The sequence below is a fragment of the Abramis brama genome (genome assembly GCF_963993115.1).
Source record: "Abramis brama genome assembly, chromosome: 3".
Taxonomy (NCBI): domain Eukaryota; kingdom Metazoa; phylum Chordata; class Actinopteri; order Cypriniformes; family Leuciscidae; genus Abramis; species Abramis brama.
In genome coordinates this window covers 16378284-16406159 of record NC_139965.1, presented here as the reverse complement: position 1 = coordinate 16406159, position 27876 = coordinate 16378284, and the positions used below count along the sequence as shown (strand labels likewise).

The 27876-nt window shown below is 34.3% G+C and overlaps 3 protein-coding genes across 5 annotated transcripts in view; all 3 read left to right on the top strand.

Annotated features, from left to right (window-relative positions):
- LOC311079683 (uncharacterized protein) overlaps window positions 1-27067 on the top strand; it is a 49896-nt gene extending 22829 nt beyond the window's left edge. Inside the window, exons 2-7 of the mRNA XM_084109322.1 lie at window positions 24617-24711; window positions 24799-25146; window positions 25239-25598; window positions 25693-25797; window positions 25891-25925; window positions 26150-27067. Of these exons, the coding sequence (XP_083965448.1) occupies window positions 24669-24711; window positions 24799-25146; window positions 25239-25598; window positions 25693-25797; window positions 25891-25925; window positions 26150-26203 (945 nt within the window). The 5' untranslated portion in view covers window positions 24617-24668 and the 3' untranslated portion in view covers window positions 26204-27067. The remainder of the gene's footprint in view (window positions 1-24616; window positions 24712-24798; window positions 25147-25238; window positions 25599-25692; window positions 25798-25890; window positions 25926-26149) is intronic.
- The window catches only part of LOC311079670 (uncharacterized protein), a 31981-nt gene continuing 6345 nt past the window's right edge, over window positions 2241-27876 (top strand). The window contains exons 1-7 of one of the 3 annotated variants that reach the window (XM_084109299.1): window positions 2241-2268; window positions 2345-2426; window positions 2529-2888; window positions 3007-3336; window positions 3483-3590; window positions 3700-3722; window positions 3905-4077. In XM_084109299.1, coding sequence (XP_083965425.1) covers window positions 2266-2268; window positions 2345-2426; window positions 2529-2888; window positions 3007-3336; window positions 3483-3590; window positions 3700-3722; window positions 3905-4021 — 1023 coding nt within the window. In that variant the 5' untranslated portion in view covers window positions 2241-2265 and the 3' untranslated portion in view covers window positions 4022-4077. Of the gene's footprint in view, window positions 2427-2528; window positions 2889-3006; window positions 3337-3482; window positions 3591-3699; window positions 3723-3904; window positions 4078-27876 lie in introns of those variants that run through there. The other 2 variants (XM_084109298.1, XM_084109300.1) reach the window with 2 other exon arrangements.
- LOC311079973 (uncharacterized protein) lies at window positions 16139-19058 on the top strand. The gene is made up of 6 exons (XM_084109697.1): window positions 16139-16210; window positions 16922-17278; window positions 17388-17429; window positions 17568-17702; window positions 18185-18234; window positions 18325-19058. The coding sequence occupies exons 1-6, from the start codon at window positions 16168-16170 to the stop codon at window positions 18445-18447; spliced, it is 750 nt and encodes a 249-aa protein (XP_083965823.1). The 5' UTR covers window positions 16139-16167; the 3' UTR covers window positions 18448-19058.

Below are 27876 nucleotides of genomic sequence, written 5' to 3'. Positions count from 1 at the left end.
TTAGTAAAGACTATAAATATGACTATAATTGTACATGACTATACAAACAAGACTATAAACATGATGCTTAGTTTAACATTGATTGTTCTTTTAGCATGGCGTGCACACACAAGCATCTGAATCAACCGCACACATTTAGCATGGCTAATGAAAACATTGCTATTGGAAATAAAAGGACGCGTCATTGAAGTTATACCAATAGATATGGTGAATGCCGTTTGAATCGCAAATGCATTACTTTTACTGTTTTCATATCCATGCTAACAGCGTATAAAACAGCAATGACATACAATAGACCGCTGCTGCTGCATGCAGTAAACACTGCTGCTTAAATGCTTCAGTGATTCACTCAAGCACTGTTGACATGACGCTATTTAAAACATTTCTAAAATGAAGCTAGTTTAAACTTGTAAAGATTGCTCCATTTATAAATTAATAACCGGACCACACAATATGGGCAGAGATGTGGAATAAAACATCAATCACTTATCTTAGATGTTGATTCCAGAGTGCACTGCCATTCTGAAAGTGCACTGCATACTTTTAGTGCTAACAGCAACACACCGGTATTTGTTTGAATGTTGAACCACAGCTCATTGGACGCTGATGCAACAGCAACCAATCAGCTGTGCTATGTAGATAATCATGTGATCGCTACCAAATGAGTCAGAGACTTTTCAGTCTTTGCCATCTAGTATTTCATGCCAGAACTAGGTAATTTCATTGTGTTTTGTTTCAGTTTTCCCTGTTCCTGTTAACCTGTGTTCCCTGTCATTGTGAGTTGACCTAAGGTGCGTTCCGATTAACAGGGTCCCTACGCAGTGTTCAACAGCTCCCTACTCCCTGAGCACGGGATATCCGTTGAGATGGACTTTGCTGACAATTTGGAACTCCCTACACCATCATCAAAGAAAGACAATGGCGGGGTCGCACAGATTATGATATAACATAAATATTGATTTAATATAATTTTTTTTACAAAATAATATAAATTTACTTTCAAATTTATCATATCAAAATCATATAATATACATATACAAAACAAACATTATGTATCTAATAATTATAATAAAACATTTTTAGACTAATTGTATATTTAATTGACTATTGCAGCTGTTAATTGAAGCTGTACAATAACTGTCATTCGTAATGAAAATAAATATGATTTGGTTAAGTATATGTAAATGTGTTCTTAATCAATGGTTTTAATAATTGTAGCTGTCTCATTTTGTGCACTTTCTTTGCCACGCACAGCTGCATAGTAAACATTCCTGAGGTTCATAAATATTATAGTTTGTATAATAACAACAAAATATTTATGAATACTCTAGACGTAAACTCGTCCATCGCAGAGCCATTTAAAAACTCTTCCAAAGGCTCTGCTCCATTGTTAGTTTAGACTGGTGACGCGATGCGCAATAACATTTGGGGGATTTTCACTATCCACTTCCTGTGAAGTGATGTATTGATGTTCCCTTATTCCCTATGCAGTTCACAGTGCCCTTTGAACGGAACATGTTCACTCCCTTCGGATTGGAATCTCACTTAAGGCGGAATACCCTGTGATGTCCACTTTACAGTCCGGAATGTACCACTAGTTTTCTAGTGTGTGTCAGTTTGTTCCGTTGGTTACTCGTTACATCCACCTGTTGTTCATTTAGTTTTCTCATTACCTCTCCTTGTGTGTTTAAGCCCTTTGTTCTCCTCAATGTTTTGTTAACGTGGTATTTTTGTTTAGTGGTTCCCATTCCTGTATTCTCCTGAGTTTCAGTTTATTAAAAACTATATATATTCTAATCTCCATTGTGTTTACTGATCAGCATATCGTGACATGTATGCATGAGATGTATGCATAACCATGTATTCACCAATCCAGAATAGTTCAACTTGATCATATTTGGATGCTCATCATCGGTAAAACATAACTTTCTTGTGAGGCCCTTTAAAGATTTGTATTCTGGTTACATGCTTCTTTTAAAATCTTATTTCCTGCTTTTTTCCCCTTTGTCAAACCATATCAAGCATTAGCAATAAAACAACATATTAACCACATAGTTTAGAGAGAAGCCAACTTACTAAGCAGTAGTATTAATAACACCTATCTATCTACATACAAAAAAAAAGAGATTTTTTTGGAACAATGGAAAGATGGTTAGGTTAGACTTTTTTTAGACATTTTGATGTGGCGACAATGTGTGAAAGCAGAAAAGTTAAGGTGAAAGTGCACATGTGCCTCAGTTGACTGAAGCAGAGACAGATGGACACATGGTAAGGACACAGTCTAGTGATCTACCCTTATTCTTTAGCGTGTGTGATGGTGTGGCTCATTCGTTTGCTTTTTCAGGGGAATTCAAAGCCTGAGGACAATTTTGGAAGACGACTGATCATGAGATATTACTTCATTCTTTTGCTTTCCTCAACAATATGTAAATATACCTAAATGACTTTTTAATCAAACAAGTAACCTATTTATTTATTTATTAATACTTTCAACTCAAAATTTTACTATTGTGTTCTTGATTTTGCAGTCTGCTCCTCTGATGTGTCCTCTAATGTGGATGTTGTTCAGGAAGATGTAAAAGTAGTTCGAACTGGAGAGGATGTGAATCTTACTTGCAGCTTTTCAAAGCTTATGCAATCAACAAAAGCATGGTTTAAACAGACGGCTGATGGAAGATTCATACAAATTGTGTCTTTATTTTTAAATCAACAACCCAGCTGGAATAAGGACTTTGAGAAAATGAGTCGTTTTAATGTTATCAATGGAGATGATCATTTTAATCTGGTCATTTTACAGACAAAGCCTTCAGACTCATCAACATATTACTGTGTCATTGCATCATATTACAACATTGGAATGGGTGCAGGCACTAGATTATTTTTCAAAGGTAAGTTTCACCGCTTGTTATTTTAGCTTTGTTTGATTTATAGGCATATGAATTTTTTTATTTTTTTTTATTTATTTTGTTCTTACTATTTCTGTTTCTTTTATGTCATTTTTTCAAGCTGCACACACAACTCTTCAGCAGTCTTTGATAGACACGCTTCATCCAGGGGATTCAGTGAATTTGCAGTGCAGCATCTTCAGTGAGAGTTGTGCTGGAGAACACAGCGTCTACTGGTTCAGACAAAGCTTGGGAGACTCTCAAGGAGTCCTTTACACCAAAGGAGAGAGAAATGGTCAGTGTAAGAACAGCAGTGAGTCTCAAACGCAGAGCTGTGTCTACAATCTCCTCAAGAGCAACATCAGTGACTCTGATGCTGGGATTTACTACTGCGCTGTGGCCGCATGTGGAGAGATACTGTTTGGAGAAGGAACTCAACTCAATTTTAGAGGTAAGGTGAAATGCAAATGTCTGGCTTGAACTGTTGAAATGTTTAGCTTTATCTCCTATCTGGAAAAGCATTTGATTAATATGCTAGAGTATGATACCAAACTCTAAAAAATGTTTTCTAAGAAGATCAAATTAACTTTGTTTCAGTGAGTGGTGATGTGAATCCAACTCTTCTTGCTCTTGGAGTTTCAAACATTATATTTTTTGTTCTTGTTGTTTTTCTGGGAATAAAACTATTCAGGGGTCAGAATAAAGGTAGGACTTTCTGAATAAAATTATTATTTTTATTGTAAAGGAAAATGTTGTAGAAATTGAATTAATTGAATTATTTATAATGACAAGACTGTTTCTTAATTTCCCAAAGTGCCCAAACCTCAAGAGAATCAAGTAAGTACACAAATATCTTCCATTTTAGATCTTTTCCAAATCTTTATCAATGTATCTGTCTTATTAATTTAATATTAGATAATATATATTTTTTCAATATATATATTTTTTGGTGTATATTATGCCACATCATGTGTAATTTTCTTCTCATAATTGGAGATTATTTTCTCTCTTGATATTAGAATGAAGACAGCATGAATTACGCATCCATTAGTTTTGGTCAGAAACCTCTGAACACTAGAAGGACCAAATCAAAGGTCATTCAGGAGCAGTCTCTGTACGCTCACGTACAGCAGTAACATCCAGAGGTTTTATGAGTTGACTTTCATCCTCTGAAAATGAAACCCAGAGTATAGTCTGGTCATTTTTACGGCACTTATATATATATATATATATATATATATACAGGTGCTGGTCATAAAATTAGAATATCATCAAAAAGTTGATTTATTTCAGTAATTCCGTTAAAAAGGTGAAACTTATATATTATATAGACTCATTACATGCAAAGTGAGATATCTCAAGCCTTTATTTGTTATAATTTTGATGATTATGGCTTACAGCTTGTGAAAACCACAAAATCAAAATCCCAGAAAATTAGAATATTACATGAAATCACACAGAAATTACACAGTGATACCATGGTCATTGAACCAGGTTTTGGTTCTTTTGGCAGTGTGGGCCGGTGCAGATCCTGCTGGAAAATGAAGGAAGCATGAAGTGCTTCAGAAATGTCCTGGTAGACGGCTGCGTTGACTCTGGATTTAATAAAGCACAGTGGACCAAAGTCCTCTTTTCTGATGAGAGCAAATTTTGCATCTCATTTGGAAACCAAGGTCCCAGAGTCTGGAGGAAGAATGGAGAGGCACACAATCCAAGATGCTTGAAGTCCAGTGTGAAGTTTCCACAGTCTGTGTTGGTTTGGGGAGCCATGTCATCGGCTGGTGTTGGTCCACTGTGCTGTCCACTCAACGCAGCCGTCTACCAGGACATTTCCAGAGCACTTCATGCTTCCTTCAGCAGACAAGCTTTATGGAGATGCTGACTTCATTTTCCAGCAGGATTTGCACCGGCCCACACTGCCAAAATAACCAAAACCTGGTTCAATGACCATGGGATTACTGTGTAATTACTGTGTGATTTCATGTAATATTCTAATTTTCTGGGATTTTGATTTTGTGGTTTTCACAAGCTGTAAGCCATAATCATCAAAATTATAACAAATAAAGGCTTGAGATATCTCACTTTGCATGTAATGAGTCTATATAATATACAAGTTTCACTTTTTTAACGGAATTACTGAAATAAATCAACTTTTTGATGATATTCTAATTTTATGACCAGCACCTGTATATATGTTAGGGGTGGGGAAAAAAATCGATTCTTAGATGAATCGCGATTCGGGACGTGGACGATTCTGAATCGATTCACAAATGTCAAAAATCGATTTTCTAAAAAAATAAAAATAAAAAATCTAATAACGTAACATTGAAGGAACGCAAAAGGCGGAACTCTGAAGCGGACGTGCAGTGCGCGGACAGTCTGTGGCGTGCACAACAGAGACGCGCACATAACAGACGCATGATGGCTGAGCGCCAAATCCGAACGGCACCAGAGAATGTCTTCGTTAAAAGCTAACGTATGGAACATTGGCAATTTCATTGTGATCTATTTAGTATTTTTTTTGTATGAGAGCTAATTTCTGTATTGTTTAGTTTTCACATCAATATGCTGTGTAAACCGATCTGATCTGTATGCAATATGTGCAATGCCAGTCACAAAAAGTTACATTTTGACTGTAAGTTACTCTCTGCAGAATGTTCATTCACTTTCTTTGCTATTTTTGATTGTGGTATACAGCAAACATTTCAAGTCATAACTCTTTATTATTTAGTTGTGTATAAGTCAAGAGCGACTTTGTATGTTACTAATTATTCAGAATATGCATAAGTCCACAAGCATTATACGTTATGATAGCTTCTGGTACATAATTCTATATTTTTGAACGAAAACTGTTTGTGAATTTGCTACAGCAAAATGTTTTTTTTTGTCTGAAGGATTATATTGCTCATTGGAAATAACAAGAGGATGTTGGTTAGAAGTCTATTATTAAATGCTAGAGATTCAGAATATGCTGAAGTTTGTATTAATTTACTACAAGTATGCTGCTAGTACAGGCACACATTTATTTTCCTGTTGGTTCTCAGCAATGTTGGGACATATGCTGGCAAATGTAACCTTACAGTTGACTTGCCAAATCACTTCCATTTGTTTTATTAATACAATTAATATAGGAAGTATTGGAAGTAAGTTCGTTATGGGTCATCATAAATACTTTGCTTTAAAAGTACCAAGTAAAAATATTTTTTCAATGTTTTTGATAAAAGGCACTTCCCTGAGAATTGAACTTAATAAATGTGAAAAAGACACTTTAATGTCTCCGTTTGTCATTCTGTATTGCAAAGCAGATGAGAGTAGATCATGATCAGAAACCTGATTAGAAATCATTATGAATAAAATCGAATTGTTTTGAATCGAAAATCTTTTTGAATCGAAAATCGATTTTGAATCGAATCGTGGCCTCAAGAATCGGAATCGAATCGAATCGTGAGATGGTAAAAGATTCCCACCCCTAATATATGTGTATATATATATATGTGCGTTTGTGTGTATGTGTGTGTGTGTGTGTGTGTGTGTGTGTGTGTGTGTGTGCGTGTGTGAATGCTACATACATATATGTATATATATATATATATATATATATATATATATATATATATATATATATATATATATAAATATATACAGCATATAGCATATAAGTGTTAAAATGAAGTGCTCTGAAAGTGTTTTATTTCCTAAAATAACAGTAGGCCTAGCTAACAATGTCATCAAAATAAGGATTTTGAGATGATAGCTGTAAGTGTCCATACTTTAATGTCTTTGTATGTTTAAGTGTTATTATGGCTTTGTACTGTTTATTGTTAGATATATGCATTTCTTTGGCATAGTAAGGATAATTGTGGGAAAAGAAAGGTAGTTTGTGTTGTGTTGTGTTGATTTTATGTGGATTAATGAATGTATGTTGTTAGACTCTGCGTTGTTCTTTTCAGGTCAACTTTGGAACTTATGAAATATTCAGTTTTACAGTTTCCTTATGAATCACATATTACTTGCATCGTAACCTATATATGCTTCATTTGCATCTACTAAATTAAAATTGATGTGCATGTAATGTGCATTTGTTAAAATGTGTTTATGTGTTATGTTGTTTTTATTCTGTTAACTCAAATGGTGGACCCTGGTGCTTGTACAGTATAAGATACATTTATTAGTATAGTACAGATAGTATTTATTTTCATTTTTAGTAGTGAATTTAACGTCTTCTTTAAAAAGCATTATTATGTTTTAGATTGTAATAATACAATGTTAGAATGTAATGTGATTTGACCCATTTTTTGCACATAATAGATACTGCAAGGTTACATTCATGTTCATGTTTCTTTTCATAGCCTTCAATATGAACATAGGAGAATATTGATCAGGATATGAAAAAAATTTTTTTATACATATATTCAGATCTTTTTTTTTAATTCAAATAGAAAAAAAAAAGTCAATACTGAGATTATACTATAGGCCTAAATCGCCATTTAGCCCAAAAATACAGATTTTTGGCTATAGCCTATATTGCCCAACCCTATACCTTATGGCATGCTTTAAATGCTGATTTTTCCATTTTTAGCGAAGCAGTAATAATACATTATTATCACTGTTAAATTGTTATTTAACAGTTAGCCTACATTCAGTCCTGCATTAATAATTCCGTCTTGTACAGTGGTGGCATAGACAGAACGCATAGAATGTTTAAATTATTGTAGATGTTAATGTTTATCACATGAACAAAGCAAATAAAAATGTTTATACGTGCAGCATGAGGAAAATATTTACTGTGACTGTTTTTTTAGTCACTACAATATATCAGCCCATTAATAATTACTGATCAAAAATAATTTTCAGAATTGCTCAAATGAAATGATGGTTATTACTGAATAATACTAATATACAGCCAGTTTTTTTTTTTTTTTTTTTTTTTTTTTTTTTTTTCATGGTTTTGACGTCAAACCCGAATATGTCTGTTGTTTCTCTTCACTCTTCGAGTGTTTGGAGGTGATGGGTGTATAACAAGGTCATGTGATCTTGTTATTTGTACATGCTGTGACAATACAAAAATTACAACATGTATATAGGAAAATTTTGCCGTTATTTTGTCACTTATTGGGAGCAGTATGCTAGCTTGAGCCGTTTACCTCCAGTCTTTGTGCTAAGCTAGGCTAGCTGTGGGTGCGTCAGACAGAGTTACGGCACTCACGGAGATGAAAAAGGTATGTATGGACTTATCTAACTCTGGGGGATACGGTGAATAAGCTAAAGTCCCAAAAAGTCGGCATGTTCCTTTAAATTGTAAAATTTACAGTTTGACTAGAATTACAGGTTTAGGCCTACAGCTGTTGGATTTAACAGTTTATTCAATTATTTAGTAAATTACTGTTTTAAATAGTAAAATGTACTGATTGTTCTGTAAATATGTTGACATTTTTACAGAGTTACCACAGATGCCTTTTTTTCTTTTTTTCTGTAAAAGCAGCAGGATTTTTTTTTTTTTTTTTTTACATTGTATATAAAATAGGAAAATGTGGTAATCAAGTAGAATGGATTTCCTGACAGTAATACTACTCAAGAAGTATCAATAGAGGGCAGTGTGTGATTGTATTTTCCCTAAGTTCTTTCTTTGTTGTTGTTTTTAGGACAAAGCCACAACACTATGAATTACACCATGACACCAATCTCAGTGTTAAAGTCATATGTAAATGAAAAACATATTAAAAACACAGACCGTTATAGAAAAAATATAGACAACCAAGTTGTATTATACTCTTGGTCTGTAACATTTTACAGAAATTCACAAAGCTTTTGCCATTTTCTAATACTGTGTCAATGCAGTAACATTGTATTGTTTGTGATCTCAGACTTTCAATTGATATGTTTCAGATATATTATTGATAGGTTGGTTCTCAACCACACAAGCGTGACTGTGCAACGATGTGGCTCCAGTCAGAGAGCGAGCAATTAGGCGCATCATTTCCTGTAGAACCTGAGACAGGAAGAAGCCCCTCAGTGCAAAGTGAGAACTGCTAAGACGATGTTCAACTAATAGCGCTGTGATAGAGAGCTGCCTCTTTTCATGTGGCGTAGAAGAGGTCAACATGTGAAAGTCTGCAAAAGGTCTTTGTCACACGTCTGCTCATGTGCAGAAACAAAAAACATTTTACACTGCTGGGTGACATTGCTTTTAAAGATTAAATATTCAGTTTCACAGCTTGTTATAATGATAATCTGCTGTGTAAATACCACAAGATCAAATTTGCCTTCCTAAATCACATATTTTTCTTTATTTCAAAGTGCTTTTTCAAAAGACCATTTCAGAATTGAATTCCTAGGATGTACACATAACAATGGTAGTTGTCTTTATTTTCTAAATTTCTCAAACTCTATGAGATGCATTTATCAGCGCAGAATCTTATTTGACTAAACACTAAGGATAAGGTAAGGTAGATCAACTGTAGCTATAGCAGTATTTCTGTTCACAACATACATTCAGATATTGATATGATAAGCAAGATCAGTTGGTTCATTAAATGTTCACTCTTTGTCAGTAGTAACCCTGTGTAACCCAGTGAAACACATCCATGATTTAACATGCAAATCAACAAATTAATTCAGAAAAAATGTAAGATGACACACGTTTTCAATGTGCTTATGCTGCAACAGAGGTTTATGCTATTTATTCGTTTACATTCAATACAAAAAAAAGCAACAAAAAAAAAAAAACGTAGTAAGTAGTCCACTGGGAAGGGGGTTGTGTTTCTTTAATTAAACAGAAATGTTTGTGAAGGATGTTTTTGTGGTTTTGATTCAGAGAGGGGCTTCAAAACAGAAGTAAGAGGTCAGTCCTGTGGTTGGAAAATGATTAATGTGCACAAGCAATGCATGTACAAAGAGACGTGCCAAAGTGCAAACAAGCATCTCATGATCTCATTTTTCTTCATTTTTTATCTGTCAATTTGTCAACATTTTTTTATTTATTAAATGCAATATTTGTTTTCATTTTTGTTTTAATAATAATTGAAAAATTATTTGAATACGCAATCTAAAATAACTGTTTTTAATAAACTTTTTCTTTTAGGAAAGACACTTTAAACAGCAACTCTGCTCTGACACATACATCTTTAAAAGTGTTAATGTATTTAAAAGTGTTGGTTAGATCAATCAGATTTTTCACACATTGGCGAATGTCAATGCTGGTCCGCTGAAGTTCACATCTACACTTCTCTCTCTGTACTGAGCAGCTTCTCTCTCTCACTCCTCCACAGGAAGTGATGCGGCTAACAATCTGTCTTCTGGTTGGAGCCTCAGTCGCTGTCACACCCTATGCATTGTTTGTGCAAAAGCCGGTGGTTTGGGCTAACACTGATGTTAAAATAAACCCAAATCAGATATCAGTCTCAAGATGATCAGATAATCTGATGAACTGAGCTGATCAGTTGTTTAATGTGCAGGTAAGGTGTTCATTTGCTGTTTGTTACTGTTGAGGCTCGGTAAACAATGAGTGTGGCGTTGAGACGCATAGGTACAGTATGTCACACAAGATAAAAGTATCAGTTTGACATCATGACCACATGCTTTCTGAAAATAAATGATCATCACAGTAAAGGGCAAATTCCCCATGTGGTACATGACATTACTAAGATGAATCAAAAAACGGTTTACAACTGCATGCACTGGAAGCTTTCATGAACTTTGCAGCAAACAAAGTGCAAACTAACCAAATCTGCTGGCTGAAGATGCAAAATGCATATGCTTACATATAGGCCATGAGACGGGACCCCAAATTTGGGCTACCGGTACCATTTTGAGGGATTAAATTTCTTTTTGATTTTCATGAAGGTACACATCTCTAGTGTTGGAAAATGTGTGATAGCATCCGATCCATGGTAGCTTTCATGAGAAATCAACACTTATATCATCCTATCTCAAGGTAAGGTGTTCAGTGACTACAAGAGAGAAAAATGCTTCTATAATCCAAACGGTTGTTTTTTGCATTGGAAGAGGCAGTGTCGGGGCTTTAAAATGATGTGTCAACCACCTTTATAGGCCTCTGGGGCGCTGAGAAACTTTGAGTTGAAAATCGTTTAAAAAAAAATCGTTCTATTGAACAACAGTTTATGGTGATATGGCTGTTTTGTTTTGTGTTTTGATCCCATGCTTTTTCTGATTTGGACTTTTTCACGGAATTCTACTTGAGAATTTTGTGCAAGTACTTTTCTGGAGGTGTGATAATCAAATGTTTTATGCTGTTTCAGGCTTAGTGGTGGTGCTATCCACTTCAACATGGAAAAGGAGAAGGGAATGCCAGAAGACAAGTGTATCATACACCATGCTTCCTCAGGCTCTGATACTATACAAATACAAATTATACAAATTTGTACAAACTCAATACTCTTATACAAACTCCTATACAAATTTCATTTATCCTTTTTCTTGACATATGTTTGAAAATCGTCCTCCGTAACCAAAAACTACCTTGAATCTAATTAGGGATGTCCCGATCCGATCACGTGATCGGAAATCGGGCCCGATCGCGTGTTTTCAGACTCGATCGGAATCGGACGTTACCTCCCGATCAGGACTCGGATATATATGTATTTATATTCTCATTATTTTTTAACACCTCTATTATGCGGTGACACAGAGTTACGGCGGTTTCACACTGCACGCGTTACGCCGGTTTCACACTGCACGCATTAGCAGAGCGTAAGCAGCGCAGGAGCAGTGCATATGGTGAGCGGGAGCAGGACACGAGCATTTTGCTTTCACACTAGCAGCGTTTGTCACGCGCGGCTGAACCGCGGCGTGTGTATAGACAGAGTACTCTATAATCAGGGTAAGTTGGCATTGCTTTATTTCGTTTTCAAATACATTTAAGAGAAAAGACTTGTCAAGAAGCTTATTTTATTAATCATTTAATTTATTTAAATTTTGGTTCGTCTTTGTTTTTATTGTTCGGGCAATAAGTTTGTTTTTGGACATTTGTTTTCTTTTTAAATTGCTGTTGGTCATTTGATTGACTGTTTAAAACACAATAGATATCATCAATGCGCTTTTTGGGTAAAACTGCTGTGTATTTTGGCCATGATCAATGTATTGTCACTTTAATTCAGCGTAAGCGGCGCAGCAAAAAATAGACCAGGCGCCGAAACGATCGCGGCACTGCTGCTCCTGCTCTGCTCCTGCTACGCGCTGCCGCGCCGCCTCTGCGTGCGGTGTGAATGCACTCATTGAATAACATGGACGCCGAAAAAAATACGCGCTGCTCACGCGCCGCTGACGCTTGCGGTGTGAAACCGGCGTTAGAGTGTAAGCAGCGCAGGAGCAGTGCGTATGTTGAGCAGGAGCAGGACACGCGCGTTTTGCTTTCATACTGGCAGCGTTTGTCAGACAGAGTCTATAATGGATAAGTTGGCATTGCTTTTTTTTCGTTTTCAAATACATTTAAGAGAAAAGACTTGTCAAGAAGCTTATTTTATTAATAATTTCATTTATATAACTTTTGGTTCATCTTTGTTTTTATTGTTATGGCAACAAGTTTGTTTTTGGACATTTGTTTTCTTTTTAAATTGCTGTTGGTCATTTGATTGACTGTTTAAAACACAATAGATATCATCAATGCACTTTTTGGATAAAACTGCGGTGTATTTTGGCCATGATCAATGTATTGTCACTTTAATTCAGCAAAAGCGGCGCAGCAAAAATAGACTCGGCGCCGAAACGATCACGGCACTCCTGCTCTGCTCTGCTACGCACTGCCGCGCCACCTCTGCGTGCGGTGTGAATGCTCTAAAGCCTGGTTTAATCTGTTAACATGGGCGGCGAAAAAAATACGCGCTGCACGCTCTGCTAACAGTGCAGTGTGAATCCGGCGTAAGAGTTAGGAGTGCAGTTCCTAAAAGCACATTACTGGCTTTGCAAACACTGTGGCACTTTTATTTTTTATTTGTTTACATGCCTGCTGGGTATTTTAAGTTGAGGTGCTATTTGTTTATATATTAGACTTTTTTTAATATTTACTGTTGCACTAAAGTCCAAAAGTGAAGAATTTATTTATTACTTGATTGTTCAAGCTACCTCACAGAAGTGCTCTGTTTGTTAACAGAGTTGTTGAATGTTAAAATAAGGTGAATTAAATAAAAAATAAGGAACATCCTGGATCTGTTTTTTTCGCTCTTCTTTATTCTTTTTTTTTTTTTTTTTTTGCATTATAGAAGTATCGGATCGGGACTCGGTATCGGCAGATACTTAAAATCAAATGACTCGGACTCGGACTCAAGGGCAAAAAAACCTGATCGGGACATCCCTAAATCTAATGCTATTTTTCAAATACAGGGTCATATACCTACACAAAAATCACCATGCGGTTTAATCCCTCAAAATGGTACTGATCAACCCTCTGTCTCACGGCCTAATAGTCCACTTTAGACATTCTACTAACTATAAGTAACTTTGCAACTGCATGACAAATAACTCTCATTAATTTGCAACTATATGTCAACTAACTCTCATTAGACTCAGAGTATTAGTAGACTATTAGGTTAGTGTTAGCAGATATTAAGCAGACAGTTTAGTAATAATCTAGTGACTGTTAGTTGACATGTAGGTGCAAAGTGTTATAGTGTTCTCATCAACACTATAAGAGAAAACCTGGCATTGAGGACATCTAAAAACTGGACACTTCTTCCCAGCCAAGTCATCCATCTTTCTTCTCAGACTCGCTCTACTTTAGTTGGGTCACACAGTCAAGGCTTGCAGAAAAAAAGAAAAAATCAGTGAGCAGATTACTTGGCCTTGTCTTTGTTGCATAATAAAAAACAGACCTTTAACTCTTTCCAGCACCTGGTTTAGGCCTTAGTTCATCTTACAACTAGATTAACTGCAAGTTGTATCTAATCATATAACATCCATCAAAGTATAAATACACACACCTTTTATTTGGTCACTTTGATAAAAAAAAGTAAGTATATAATGTGAAAAGTAATCAATATAATATGTCTCTGTCCATGGTGCTGAAATTCAGCTTATGAAGAGGTGTGTTGAAACAGTTAAACCTGTTAAAGCTTTGCATGGGATCCTGATATCTTGCATTAGAGTAGATTAATTCATTTTGTCCTGATTTTGTGATTGATGTGAAAGCCAGTTTAAATATAAATAGCATTTGTGATAGTGTGAAATTGTTTAACTACACAATAGGCCTTTTATTTAACACAGCCAGTCTAAAACCTGAGGTCAAACATCAGAGTTGCAGTTTAGTCAGTCGCTATTACAATGGAAACTTTCAGCCGCTGAGGTGCGAGCACTTTCTTTCCACTCTCGATCTTACTAGGTGACAGCGAGTTATTTTTGTGGCCTGGGCTCATAGTCCAAAACCACAAGTGTATAAAGTGTCATGCTACTGCTTCTACCCACATCACACAAGAGAAGAAAAAAAAAATTGCAAAAAAATAAAAAATAAAAAGCCTTTTGCGAATTCTTTTAAATGATTCCTTTGTACGATTTCCATATTATTCGAGAGGCTACTGGGATTTGTTTACATTTATTTTTACATTTATTTTATATTTATGTCACACTTTAAAATGTAAAAAATATAGAAAATGAAAAAGAGTGATCATTTTAAAATATTATAATATAAATGTTATTTTTAACCCAAAATATTTATATTAGTAAAACATTATTCAATTCTAAAATTAGTGCAAGTCAATGAATTCAGAACCGGCTGATTTTGTGTTTGTATTTATATTTTATAAAAGTAGGTGGAACTGCACTGCTTGAAACACGCCGCACAAATATAGGAAAAATATAATGAAGAAGCAGAATTTGTAAGGGACATTTTAAACAAACAAACAAACAAATAAATAAATAAATAACTAAATAAATAAATGTGTCACAAATCGGTTATTATGGTTTATATGTAATAAAGTCATACATCTCAGTATTGTGTGTGGAAACAACACACGCACACACACACACACACACACACACACACACACACACACACACACACACACACACACACACACCTTAAATAAACAACACCTTGCATTTCTGCTCATTAAAATAGCATAGTGTGCTGTAAGCATGCATGACACACTGAAGTTAAACAACCAATCATAACTATAGTGTAGACTGTAGACCCAACCACATGTAACAGTTATTGCTAATGTATTGGTAAATAGTAAAATGCATCAACTATTGGCACCGTTAAACTGTAGTAAAGCTCATTCAGACAGTGTTGGTCCGCTGAAGTTCACGTCACCAGGGCTCGTTCTACACTGAACTGCTACTTCCTGTCACTCCCTACAGGAAATGATTCTTTGTTTCAAACTCTGCCACTTCATTTGATGAGAGGCTGCATATGTTTAAACACGGCCATGTGGTCTGTGGTGTGGTTGGTCTACAATCACTGTGCTTACATATTTAAAAAAATAAAGAAAAATAAAATTAAATAAAAAATAAGATGATTAGCTATATTCAATTTCATAATGCTCTAAAAACATGATGTTTTCACAGACTTATTTTATTGTGCAAAAATGTGTTATTTAGCTAGTAGCCCACATATATATTTTACTTACATGTACTGCACTCCTCATTATGAATTTCTCAATTTATGATGAATAAACATTATAAAACATGAGGGGCCAATTTACTTTTTATAGGCTGGCCAGCTCAGACACCCCGACATTTCAAGCATTTTCACTATAATCAATACTATGACAGAAATGTATCCTCCTAATGGCTGAGCTTTATTTTAAATTGTTTTGAGAATGATGTAAGATTTAGCAATGTAACAGAGGCACTGAAATCTGCCATTAAGCTTATATATATATTTGGATTTAGACACTGACACCATACATCATTTAGCCTTCAGTTCAATTCGATGGTGCCAAATGCAATATTTTAAATAACTATAATTTTATTGTTATCTTTATTTTACATGTAAATAAATTTAAGGTCTAGCTATATGGATCTATCAGAAGTGCTTCGATGCTGATATTCTTTTCTCTTTCTGCAAAAAGAAAACAAGATCTAGAGAATCTAAAAAAAACTAGAGAATTCAAGAGAAGCGAGTTTATTATCATTTTTATTATTTCATTACATTGCAACACGAGTTTTAGACAACCCTCAAGCCCTCTTTCAAAGTTGTAATATACAGTGTAAATTAAAGTCTGCTTTAATACAGACTGGAGCAAGTACAGAGTAAAAGCCACTCCCCCTTCAAATAAATAAAGCTCAATTCAATTCTCCTCAGTTGAGTCGATTGGACTGAAACGTAAAGATGAATTTACCTTCAACAAATCCTCTGATGCTCTTTTTAATAGGTAAATATACATTTATGATGTTTTCTATAGAATTTGGAAAATGAAACAGATTATTTGCCTTTAATTTAATAAATAATAATTATCAATGTGTAATATACAATACCTCACAAAAACGTAAGTATATATGTTCTATAAAATCTGTTTATATCATATAATTTGCCAATGTTTTTTCATTTATCTTTCATTAAATAACTGATTTTGAAAGCACAGGGCAAAGCTATTTCCAAGAAGTATAGAGAAACATCACAGTGTTGAGTTTACGTCAGGGTTTAGGACAACTATATTCAGAACAATTCAGTAATTTATATTTATATATTTCCTTTGCAGTTTTAAAGGGAGAGTTTGTCCAATTAAATTTCTGTCATAACTGAATCACCCTCATGTTGTTTTAAACCTGAATGACTGACGTTCTTCGTGGAACTCAAAAGAAGATATTTTGAGGAATGTCTCTGTGTATTTTTATTAATATGACATTTTTAAAAGGTCTCAAACTATGTTTTTTTGGACACCAACAGTCTTCATAATATCTTCTTTTGAGTTCCGCAGAAGAAAGTCACATGATACCATTGAAAGTACTTTGTAACATTTGTAATGACTTGTGATTTCAGACACAATGTTTTAGATGCAATTTAAATGCAAAACGCAGCTTACATTTGAATCCGAATCAACGTCTTCTACTTTTCTTCTTATGACATTATTGATTGTTTTCAGGGATCATCTTTGTAAAAGGAACATCTTTAACTTCGGTGAAAACGGTGAACAGTGGATCTACTGTCTCTCTTCTGTGTCCAAACATCTTGACAGAATTCACTTACATCGCCTGGTTCAAGCAGATTAATGGATCTCTACCACTTTGCATTGTTACTCAGTTTGTGAGCAGAACACAAGCGGACTCCATATATTTGAATGGCTTTAAGAAGGATCATATGGAGATGTCAGTGAATGAAACATTTTCTTCCCTGAAGATTGTCAATGTGGACGTCTCTGACTCTGGAATGTTTTACTGTGGAAGTTTTTTGACGAATTACATGATGTTTCACAACAAAACACAGTTAGTGGTAGTAAATGGTAATACCCGAGTCTTCATTTCATTTATTTACTCCAAAATTATTCATATTCAGTATCATTTCTATTCAGTTACTAATAATTATTGTGTATTCTTTTTTTATCATCAAAGAGACTAATCAGTTTAAAGAGGATATTGCAAATGTGGATTGTGGTATGTGTTTTACAGTTTAAAAGAGAAACTAAATTTGGCACTCATTCATTGCAATTTTCTTTATTTCTAACTTACATAATCTTGTTCTCTCTGTCTTTCCTCCTCTCTCTTTTTTAATGATTTGAATGGTTTTAACAGGGGCGGCGGAAGAAACTTCAAGATCCTGCCACGTCTATTATACACTCACACTGATCTTGAGCGGCTTGGTTTTGCTTCCCACTGTTTTTGCGATTGTAGTCTTAATCAGGTTGAAAAAAAGAAATAAACAGAAAGGTATGTGATTTTTTTTTTTTTTTTTAATACACACAAAAATACACAAATAACAATTAGATTTAAGGGAACCTCAGGTGAATAGGGTAATAAAAAAAATACCTAATAGATATCACCATACTTCCTCAGTTGATTGATTACATTAAGAATTGCAACAACAACAAAATGTGTAATACAAGTTTTCTGAAATTATGTTTAAATATGCAAATGAGGTGTTATCTAATGAAATATGCACTAATTTGCATACATTTCTAGAACAAAAATCTGAACATTGGATAAAGCCAGGTTCAATATTCTTGTTTCATTTGTTGATAAATTGGAGTCAAAGATATTTACAGGGGGGATTTTGGAAGTGCTATAAAAGAGACAATTAAAAGTGTATTTTGGATGTTTTCTTTCTAGCAGTTCAAAAAAACACTTTACAACACAGTGTTTTTGCTGTAAAAGTGCATTAAGATGGTTAATGGTTTTCTTGTTTTACTTAGATGCACAGTCTCAGGGTCACAATGAAGAGATGAACAATCTGTTGCAAAAGGTATTTCAAACTCAAATTATTATTATTGAAACATATAAATATATATATATGTTTGCATTTTTCTATTGTTTTTGTTTGTTTGTTCCCCAGGATCAATATCCAGACTTGAACAATGTACCTGTAAGTTTTGCCAAGAAGAACAACAACAGGAGACCAGTAAGATATACGAGGGATGTGGAGACACACGTTGTTTATTTTGCTGCCACAAGATGACACACACGTCAGATTATTATTTGTGGAGCACTAAACACTGTATGAATACATGATGTTGTGAATGTGTGCTCCACTGTTTCCTGCAAATTTATTTATTTATTTTCCTAAAATAATGAACATGCACATGTGTGTTTTGTCAACCCCGTTACAAACTTAAAATTGTATTTTTTGAAGTGACACTTAGAATAAATCTGGTATATTATGAAAGATACATCATCCCTGTTTACATTTGGAGTGTTTATAAATGAAAATAATAAGGAGGGTTTTTTTTACATGGATGAATACGCTCAAATGCAATTGGCCATGTCACTGTATCTTAGTTTTTAGGGAAAAATCATGACAAAAAGTAATATGTTTATAATCATATCCTAAATACTTGAGGGGGATATTGTTGTATTTTACTTAACATATTAAAATAGGTTATTTATATTTGGCTTTTATTTCTATTTGTTATATATAGAGTTTTCTAAGAGTAAAGGGGTTGACAATAGATTACCTGGAGACATGTTTGTTTTTAGACTGTTCGTAAGTGGATTTGGCATAGAAAATTATGGAAATGAATGATGACACTGAAGACATGCATGTAAAACAGTTATTTTATTAAAATTATGAAAGAATTAAAAACTAAACTCATTTGCATCAACATGAAATTATGTACTATCTGATGCATCCTCTCAAATACAGTCTTAAATCAAATCATCTCACAGAAATATCTGATGAAAAACAGAGAGCAGCGTCCCCATTAATGAACTGAGCTGAAAATAAAATACAGATGCATATTAAATCACCTTTGAAGAAGTTTCAAAACCTAACGAAATGATATGGGGTCAAATTTGTGTTCAATAACCTATATGAATTTGGTATATCAGTTTAATGGGCTTACAAACGTATTTATGGACACAACATGCTATTCATAATATAAATAACATTATTAATTATGTATTGAATAAATAATTCTGGTTTTGGACACACAATAAATATTGGGATATTGCAGGGAAAGGGTTAATAGTAACAGGGTTGACGGTAACAGGGTTGACGAAATATGATTTTGGCAGCCATTACTAGCCATGTGGTTCACACCATGACACCACATGGTGTGCAATGCATTCTAGAGAGGCTAAAATGCTTGTTTATATGTACATTTTAATGTGTTAAAAAAAAAAAAAAAACTTTTTAATACATGATATCATGGTAACCTGGTTGACAGAATATGATTGTCCCCTTCTGTCAGACTAAACACAACTCAATGAAAATTCATTAAAAGAGAGGAGCACTTACTTGTCTGTTTGACATTTACCTTATAAAAGGCAGATGATGTCACTTCCTGAAAATGATGTCACTTCTGGGATAGTCCATTGTCCCTGAGGGGTGTGTTTATCCAAAGTAACAGGTTTGACGTAAAACTCAGGGACAGTACTAAAATGTTATTTTCTTTTTTCAATATTCCAAAAAGGTCAAGGATAAAATACATGCATCATAGGTTAACTAACAATTTAGGCTTTTCATAAGTTAAAAGTTTTTTCAGATAATTTGATTTTCACCTCCTTAGAAGCCTGTTGTAATAGAAACATTTTACCAAGGGACAAGCCATTTTTACAATGTTAAAAAGATATACAATACAAAATTCTTTAAAATTCTTTTAAAAAAAAAATCAATGTATGAATGTTTGATTGTTTGTTTACCATATCAATTAAACCACCAACCACTACATTTTTAAATATTTTGTTGTTAATACGGCTTTATGGGGTAGATTTTGGAGGCAGTTGGAAGCAGTTCTAAATGAGACTTGTGGTAGATTGTAAAAAAAGGGGAGGGGTTTATGCAGATTAAACCGGAAGTTCAAGTTATGAAATTTAAAACTATTAGATCTAAAAAATAAAAAGTAAAGAGAGAGAGAGAGAGGAGAGAGAGAGAGAGAGAGAGAGAGAGAGAGAGAGAGAGAGAGAGAGAGAGAGAGAGAGAGAGAGAGAGAGAGAGAGAGAGAGAGAGAGAGAGAGAGAGAGAGAGAGAGAGAGAGAGAAGAAACATGCATGGATGAATCATTCACAATATTAAAAACAATTTATGCTCGCTTCATCCTTTTTATTAAACTATCAAATAAGTTATCTATAATCATTGTCCTGTCCATTTATGAATTTATCGTTTGAATGTGCATCAAATAATCTACATTATAAATTACTAAAGAAATTAGTGAGTGAGACTGGTTGACTTTCTGTTGAATTATTTCGGGCACACTTTACATTAGCTGTCTTTAATGTACTAACATCAGTGAATCAGTACAATGCACTTATATTGAATTAATATTATATGGAAAAACACTTTTGCTGCTATTGAGGTGGATACGGGACAGGTGTGGTGGTATGGGTTGGTTTATTTATATAAAATACCATGCAGGTATTTTATATAAATACAATGTAAAAACATGTATGTACACAATAAGTGCATTGTATCAAATTATTAATTTTTATGTTAGTACATAGTAGTTAAAGACACTTAATATAAAGTGGGACCTTTATTTCTCCACTGAATTAGAGCACATCACTACAACATGTGCTGAAATTGTGTTAAATCCCTGTCCGTGGTTCTGAAATAAAATGAAGTCATATTGCTTTTGAATGTAGCATTTCATTAGATACTGAATCTATCCAGAAATTGATGACATCATTGTTCACAAAGATATGACAAAGCCCATTAATAAACTAGAGCACGTAGATTTTTCTTGTGCAATATAATTATGAATTCAGCAACAGATTGTACTGATAGTTCATCTTGACCTTTGACACGTCCATGCAGACCATGAGTCAAAATAAGTTATTTTTTATTTTACACACTGTAGATATCTCAAGTACAGTAATTGTGTGTTTTATAATTGTCTTTAACCATAAAAAAATAGATACTATAATTACTATATTGTAACAGTCTTTTTACCTGCAAACAAACAACGATGAGGACAGAGGTTATTGTCCATGTGCAGGTAATAGTTAATATGCAGTTAACAGTAAATATTGTTAAGACAATTTATGTTTTTGTTCTGAATAGGAATCTTTCATACTATAACTATTAAAATTGTGATAAATTTGCTGTATTTTAGTCCTAGACTACAATATGTGTCCCATTTGCCTCAATTAATAATATGCCCTTTTAAAAACATTTTATAGGTAGCAGCAAATCTCAATGATGGTACTTTTTACAAGCATTCAAGCACTTATAAGCCTTTGAAAGGGAAATATGTATATGCAATAATACAGGAAGACAGATATGGTATGATTGACAAGATGTGCACACAAGCTCCTTCTGGTGGAGAAATGTATTAAAAGCTACCCTGAAGACATTAAAATAGGCCGTAAGGCTTGCTGTGCATTCAGCAGCAGAATGACCAGGCCGATGGATTCTAACTCTTAATGGTGTTTGTATCTTATGCCCTAAAAGAAGAAATTATCCCTTTCCCGTTCACATTGAGGAACCTCAGTATAAACTGTAATGAAAGGATGAAATAAACATACGTTTAGACTTTCTGAGCTGAACTTCATTTAAAAAAACAACAACAAATACAATACTACTAGTGGTTCACTCTAACAAATGGCTTTAGGATTACATAAAATGTCTGTTTGCTTTTGCAAATGTTGCTTTGGATCACAGGAATAAATTATACTATTTCACAATTGTGTAAACTAATAATAATTTAACTGCTTACAAAAGGCGGATAAATTACTGCATAACATGAGCAGAGGTTAGGTCAATAAACGGATGAATGAATAAATTGATATGGTTTATTTATAAAAATGTTCATGTGACCTGAATATTTTTAGTACTTTTCCAACCGCAGGACTGGCGGCCCTGCTCTTACCTTACCGCCCACACTCCTTCACAGCCCACAAACACCTTTCTGAGCGGATCTTTTTTTTTTTCCATTAAATAGATTGTTTGTTTGTTTTTCTGACCTTAATTATAGAGGAAGTTCAACAACTGCCAAAATGGCATGTTTTTTTGATCACGTTAACATTTTTTTTTTCTTTGTATTTATTTAGTTTATTTTGCTTTAGTACAAATAGAAATGTGAGTGATAATTAATAATATTAACTGAAAGGCAGAATAATAATGCCAAATAATTAATAATGTTGCATTTATTCTGTTTCCAAATGTTCCATTTTATGTGAGTATTTGCTTTCTAATGAAAGGTGCACTATATGTAACTTTTGGCCCTCTAGCGATTAAAGAAACAAAACTGCATGCATTTTGCAGAAGAACATTGTTTTGGTTGTGCTTCAGCTCTGTGTGACTGTGTGGATGAATATGGTTATTCTACTGGTCATAAAACATTCACTACTGGACTTCAGAGATATAACCAGTTTAGATGGACAGGATCTCAAGCTGACTAGCTGAAGATGTTACTGTAGCTTTACCCATTCCAGCTAAATTTCAGCACAGCGCTACAACAACCAAAATGAATTGACCCTTCACAACAGATCATGCTTTACAATGAACTCTGTTATAGAGCGACATGTGGCAATTGAACTGTTCAATAAAATAACTTTCCCACCTGTTGTCTCTGAGTCGCTTTTACAACAGTTCAAATCCCACAGTTCTCGCCATCTCATAAAAGCCAAGCCAATGTTGATTCTTGTTGTATTACAAGCTCGGTCTCATTCTCTTTTTGCCAGCAGACTCTCCTCTGTTTGCCATTTTATTAAAACAGGTGATTCCGGTTGGAGATTTAGCGGCTCTATGTCAACCTTTCTCTCTCACTGTGACAACTAACCTCTGTCTCTCCCACACCATACACACGTCAAAGTTGCAGAATCAGCTTTTCTCTATTTACGGATATGATGAGAGACACGCGCGGGTGAGTGACATATGTATGCAATTCTGCACTTATAATAGACTTACCATATTGAATCGGGGTAAGGCAAAACACGTATTGGTGATGTATTGAATTATTATTTAAATGTTGTTGATTTTGAACACACAAAAAAAAGTTACATAGTGGCCACATGGCCCAAATACTTTTTTTAAAGTTTGATTAAATATAATTCTGAACATGATATTTTGATGCAAAACACAGGCAGGCACAGACAAAACATTTCAGGGGTTGAAAGGTCAAGGTATCACACTGGTTCTGGTCTTAGCCTAGTTCTGGTCATGAATTTCTGTTGCTGCACAATAGTGGTGCAGGATCCTTCAGCTGTGGTCAAAGTGTGAAAGCAGGAAGAAAAAACAAACTTCAGATGTTGTCACACTGTTGGAAGAAAAAAGTTTCCACATGAAATCTTGCAGAAATTCAGTATTTGTCAGTTACAGATTCAGCCTCAATTGACAATTGATGCCGTACCACACATTTAAATAAACATACTGTAACTACTTTGATGTGTTAATATGTTCATTTCTGTCAATAAACATTCATAGTAGATGTTGCATTCAAATGACATTTTAAATGTGTCAATCTAGTGGAAAACTATAGATGTGGTCACCATGATCATGAACACACCACTAACATTAAGATGAATCAGCCAATAGAATCATGTACAGTAAATGTGTTTTTTCTTTAGTACAGGGAGGTACAGTATATAAAGGTGAATCTCTCTCTGTCTTCTCTTTCGGACTGTGTTGAGGAGGAAGATAAGCCTGTCATCGGCTCTACATGAAAACCAACATTGATCTTTAATGAAGTATGTAAGTTGAGACTAAAAACAGAACCTCTTTTTTTATTATTCTTACTTTATGGAGTTTTGTTAATAACTTTTTTAATTGGTTTATTTTTATTGTCAATTGCTTGTTCCTGTCTGTCAAGCATTTTAAACTACATTGATTTGGAAAATATATGCTAGTCATAAATAAAATTGGACTGACTGATTGATTTTGGATTAATCTATTTTCAGTTTTTTTAATCAGCTTTCCAAAACACGATTTTTACTACATATCTATATGCATAAACAACATGTCGCCTTGCATTAAAATATATGTTTAAAAATATTTGTGATCCACATAATGTGAAACAGTCTTATCAGGTATCCTAACAATTTAATAATATCTAAATTAGGTGGTTTAATTTAAGACAATAAATCATGTTCTCCTCGATTTATCCATTTGAGGTTTAATTTGGCAATTTGAAATGCATAACTCAACAATCGTTTTCTTTATCATTTTTTTATTATTATTGTTATTTTCCTAGAAGATTCACTTCAGAGGTTCTAAATCAGACTGTTTGGAACTATCTCCTAAACATGATTCATCATTTTTACATCTTATTGTTTTACCTTTCAGAATGTAAGTATAATGTATAATGAAGCAAATCTACCACAAACAATATTAACTATTTTATCAGCCATGACATTTCATATTACATTTCTCTAGGCAGCTCAGATAACACAGACGTCGTGGCTCAGAATCATCTGAAGATTGTTCAAGCTGGAGACAGTGTTAACTTCACCTGTATTTTCCCAAGAGAGTCAAGACACAGTCTTGCTTGGGTCAAACGAAGAGTCGGAGAGAAACCCCTTCCAATTGTTTCATCATATCAAGCTTTACCTGTCGTCTTTGAAAATGGCTTTGACAAACATAAACGCTTTTTTGTAGCAAAAGACGAGAGCAGTTTTAATCTGAGCATCACAAATACAGAAGAATCAGACACTGGAACATACTTCTGTGTTATATATGTTTATAATTTCCGATTGGGTGAGAGCACTGATCTCATTGTTAAAGGTAAGCAGAATATTCACTTAAATCTGACTGTGCTACATACAGTACATTGTGACGGATCAAATAAGCATTATGTTATTGTTATTTCTTTTCAGATGGACAGCTGAGCATTGACTCAGAGCATCAGAGACCTGAGACAGATCCAGATCATCCAGAAGAGTCTGCAGCGGCCCTGCAGTGTGCCGTCGTCACTCAGAGCTGTGCAGGAGAACACAACGTCTACTGGTTCAGACATGAATCTGGAGAATCTCCTCCAGGAATCATTTACACTCAGGAACGCAGGAACGCTCAGTGTGAGAGGAGATCTGATGGGAACTCTACCACACACAAATGTGTCTACAACCTGCCCAAGAAGAACATCAGTCACTCTGATGCTGGGATTTATTACTGCGCTGTGGCCACATGTGGAGAGATACTGTTTGGAGAAGGAAGAAAAGTTGATTCACCAGGGCCAGGTATCCACTGAATTTGCTACAGAAAATCTAAATCTCATGGTGTTGTTGTATCACTTAATATCTTTTAAAAAGAATTTATTTTTAATTTCTGCAGATACACCATGGAGTACAACTGCCCTAGTTTTAGTGGCTTCAAACAGTTTATCAGTGATTGTGATCATAATTCTGGGCTCACAGTTGTGCAAACACCAGCAGAAAGGTAAGATTTACATGCTCTATTTAACTCTAGTATTCAAAGCAATGTCTACAAGTTTCAGTGCAGATGTAACATATACGTTCTTGTTTACTCAAGACGGGATCCCATATATTGTGCTTGATAAATCAATGGTAAGACTTTTCCTTTTGCTTTATCTTCTCTTTATTTGATTGCTTTCAGGCTCGGCTTTGTGTGCTTTTTGCCAATATACCTTTACAGATAAAATGTGAAACTGCATAAAGTCTGCATGAAGTTAATCGGTTTTGGTTTTTCCAATTTTAATTCTAATTGTGTTGTATGTTCATAATCAAAATATTTGAATCTATGTATCATTATAACTGTGGTTCTGTTTCAGGCTGATGACACCAGCACTACAGTCAATTATACAACATATCACAAACGTATTTAACCTTTAGAAGGCTTAAGGAATAAAACTGGCAGAACACAAGTTTGACTTTCACCTCATCTATCATGCATTTAGCAGTTGTTTGAAAGAAGACATTTTTTAAATGGCAAAATTTACCACATCAAATGATTGCAACACATGTCTTAGTTTGTATAAAAAAAAAACTAGGACATGAATTTACAATAATACAGTATGTACAATGAATGGACATTATCTGTGGAAATCAACATCAAACTGCTGTTGATATGAGCTTAAGCTGTACTGTATGAAACCTGATATATTTCTTTCAAATCTTTTCTCTTGTAAAAATTAAACATTGTGGAAGATGTGTTATATCTTCCATTGATTATGATTATACAGTACATTAGATATAAATGTTAATGGTTAAAATGTTGGTTTTATGCTTAGAAATACAATTTGCCTGCTTTTTTGTTTCATATTGAATATGTGATTTTTTTTTTTTAAATAATAAAAAATTATAATTCAATACTAGAGTGTTTAATTTGTCAGAGGTCAGGATGTCAGATACCATGAGAAAACATAAATAATATAATAAATAAATGTCTTAATCATAGTATATTAAACCTCTGTCACTGTTGTGTTCTGTTTAGTTTGTTTTCATTGGACTTGTCTACCTGTCATCTCGTCACGTGTCGTCTTCAGTCATTATCAGTTCATCCGTATCACCATGTGTCTAATTATCATCTGTTCCACCTGTGTTTCTGTCATTAGTGTTCACCAGTATTAGTATTTAAGTTCCTTCAGTTCAGTCTTTGTCCGTTCTAAGTCTTAGTTTGTGTGTATGTACAGCCTGTTTGCATGTAGCCTACCTATTGGAATTATATTGTAAGTAAAAATTTGTATTGGAGCCTTTTGCCTTCTCGTCTTCTTCTGCCTGCACCACACCCTGACAACCTCAACGTTCTTTACTCAAATGAAAGCTCAGTGCATTGCACAGAAAAGTTTTCAAAGAATATCCCTTAGGTAAACTGCAATTTAATTAAATATACACACACTGACAGGAAATAAGACCTTGATATTTACATATTGTGGACCTATTGCTGTTGTCATTGTATGGATCATACTTTATTGCTTAAATTATTGTACTATTTCTTATGTAACAAATTAGCTCAAAAGGGAAATATGTATAATTAATTATAACAAAATATAAATATTTCAATTAATTTTAGAATTGACTGTAGCAGAATTAATAGTACAATTATTGAATCAGTTCGTTCAACGAACAGACAGCATAATCAATTATCAATTCTAGGAAATAAATTATCTTCCTGGCCAAGATCAATATGTTTAAGTGACTGATTTTGTGAGTGGCAAACACGGAGAATGAAAGCTTTAGTGTAAATTCTGCCAGGAAGACTCAATCGTTACGTCACTTATTACTTTCTCATCAAACCAATCATGTTCTAATACTAGTAGTATAAAAGATCGGTATTTACACATGTCTGACTTCGGAGATGCTGACGCCAACATTCACCTCCGTCCTCCCCTCCTGCTGAACAAGTCCAGATGCAGTGAATTCTGGAAATTCTTGATGATTTTGTCAGGAGTGCGCTGAAGCGTTCGTTTGGGTTCTTCTGGGTGGTCCATGATGAATCCAATGAAGGTAACTTGAAGATAAAGTTGCCGGAAGGAGACAGGAAACGTAGTGTCTCAAA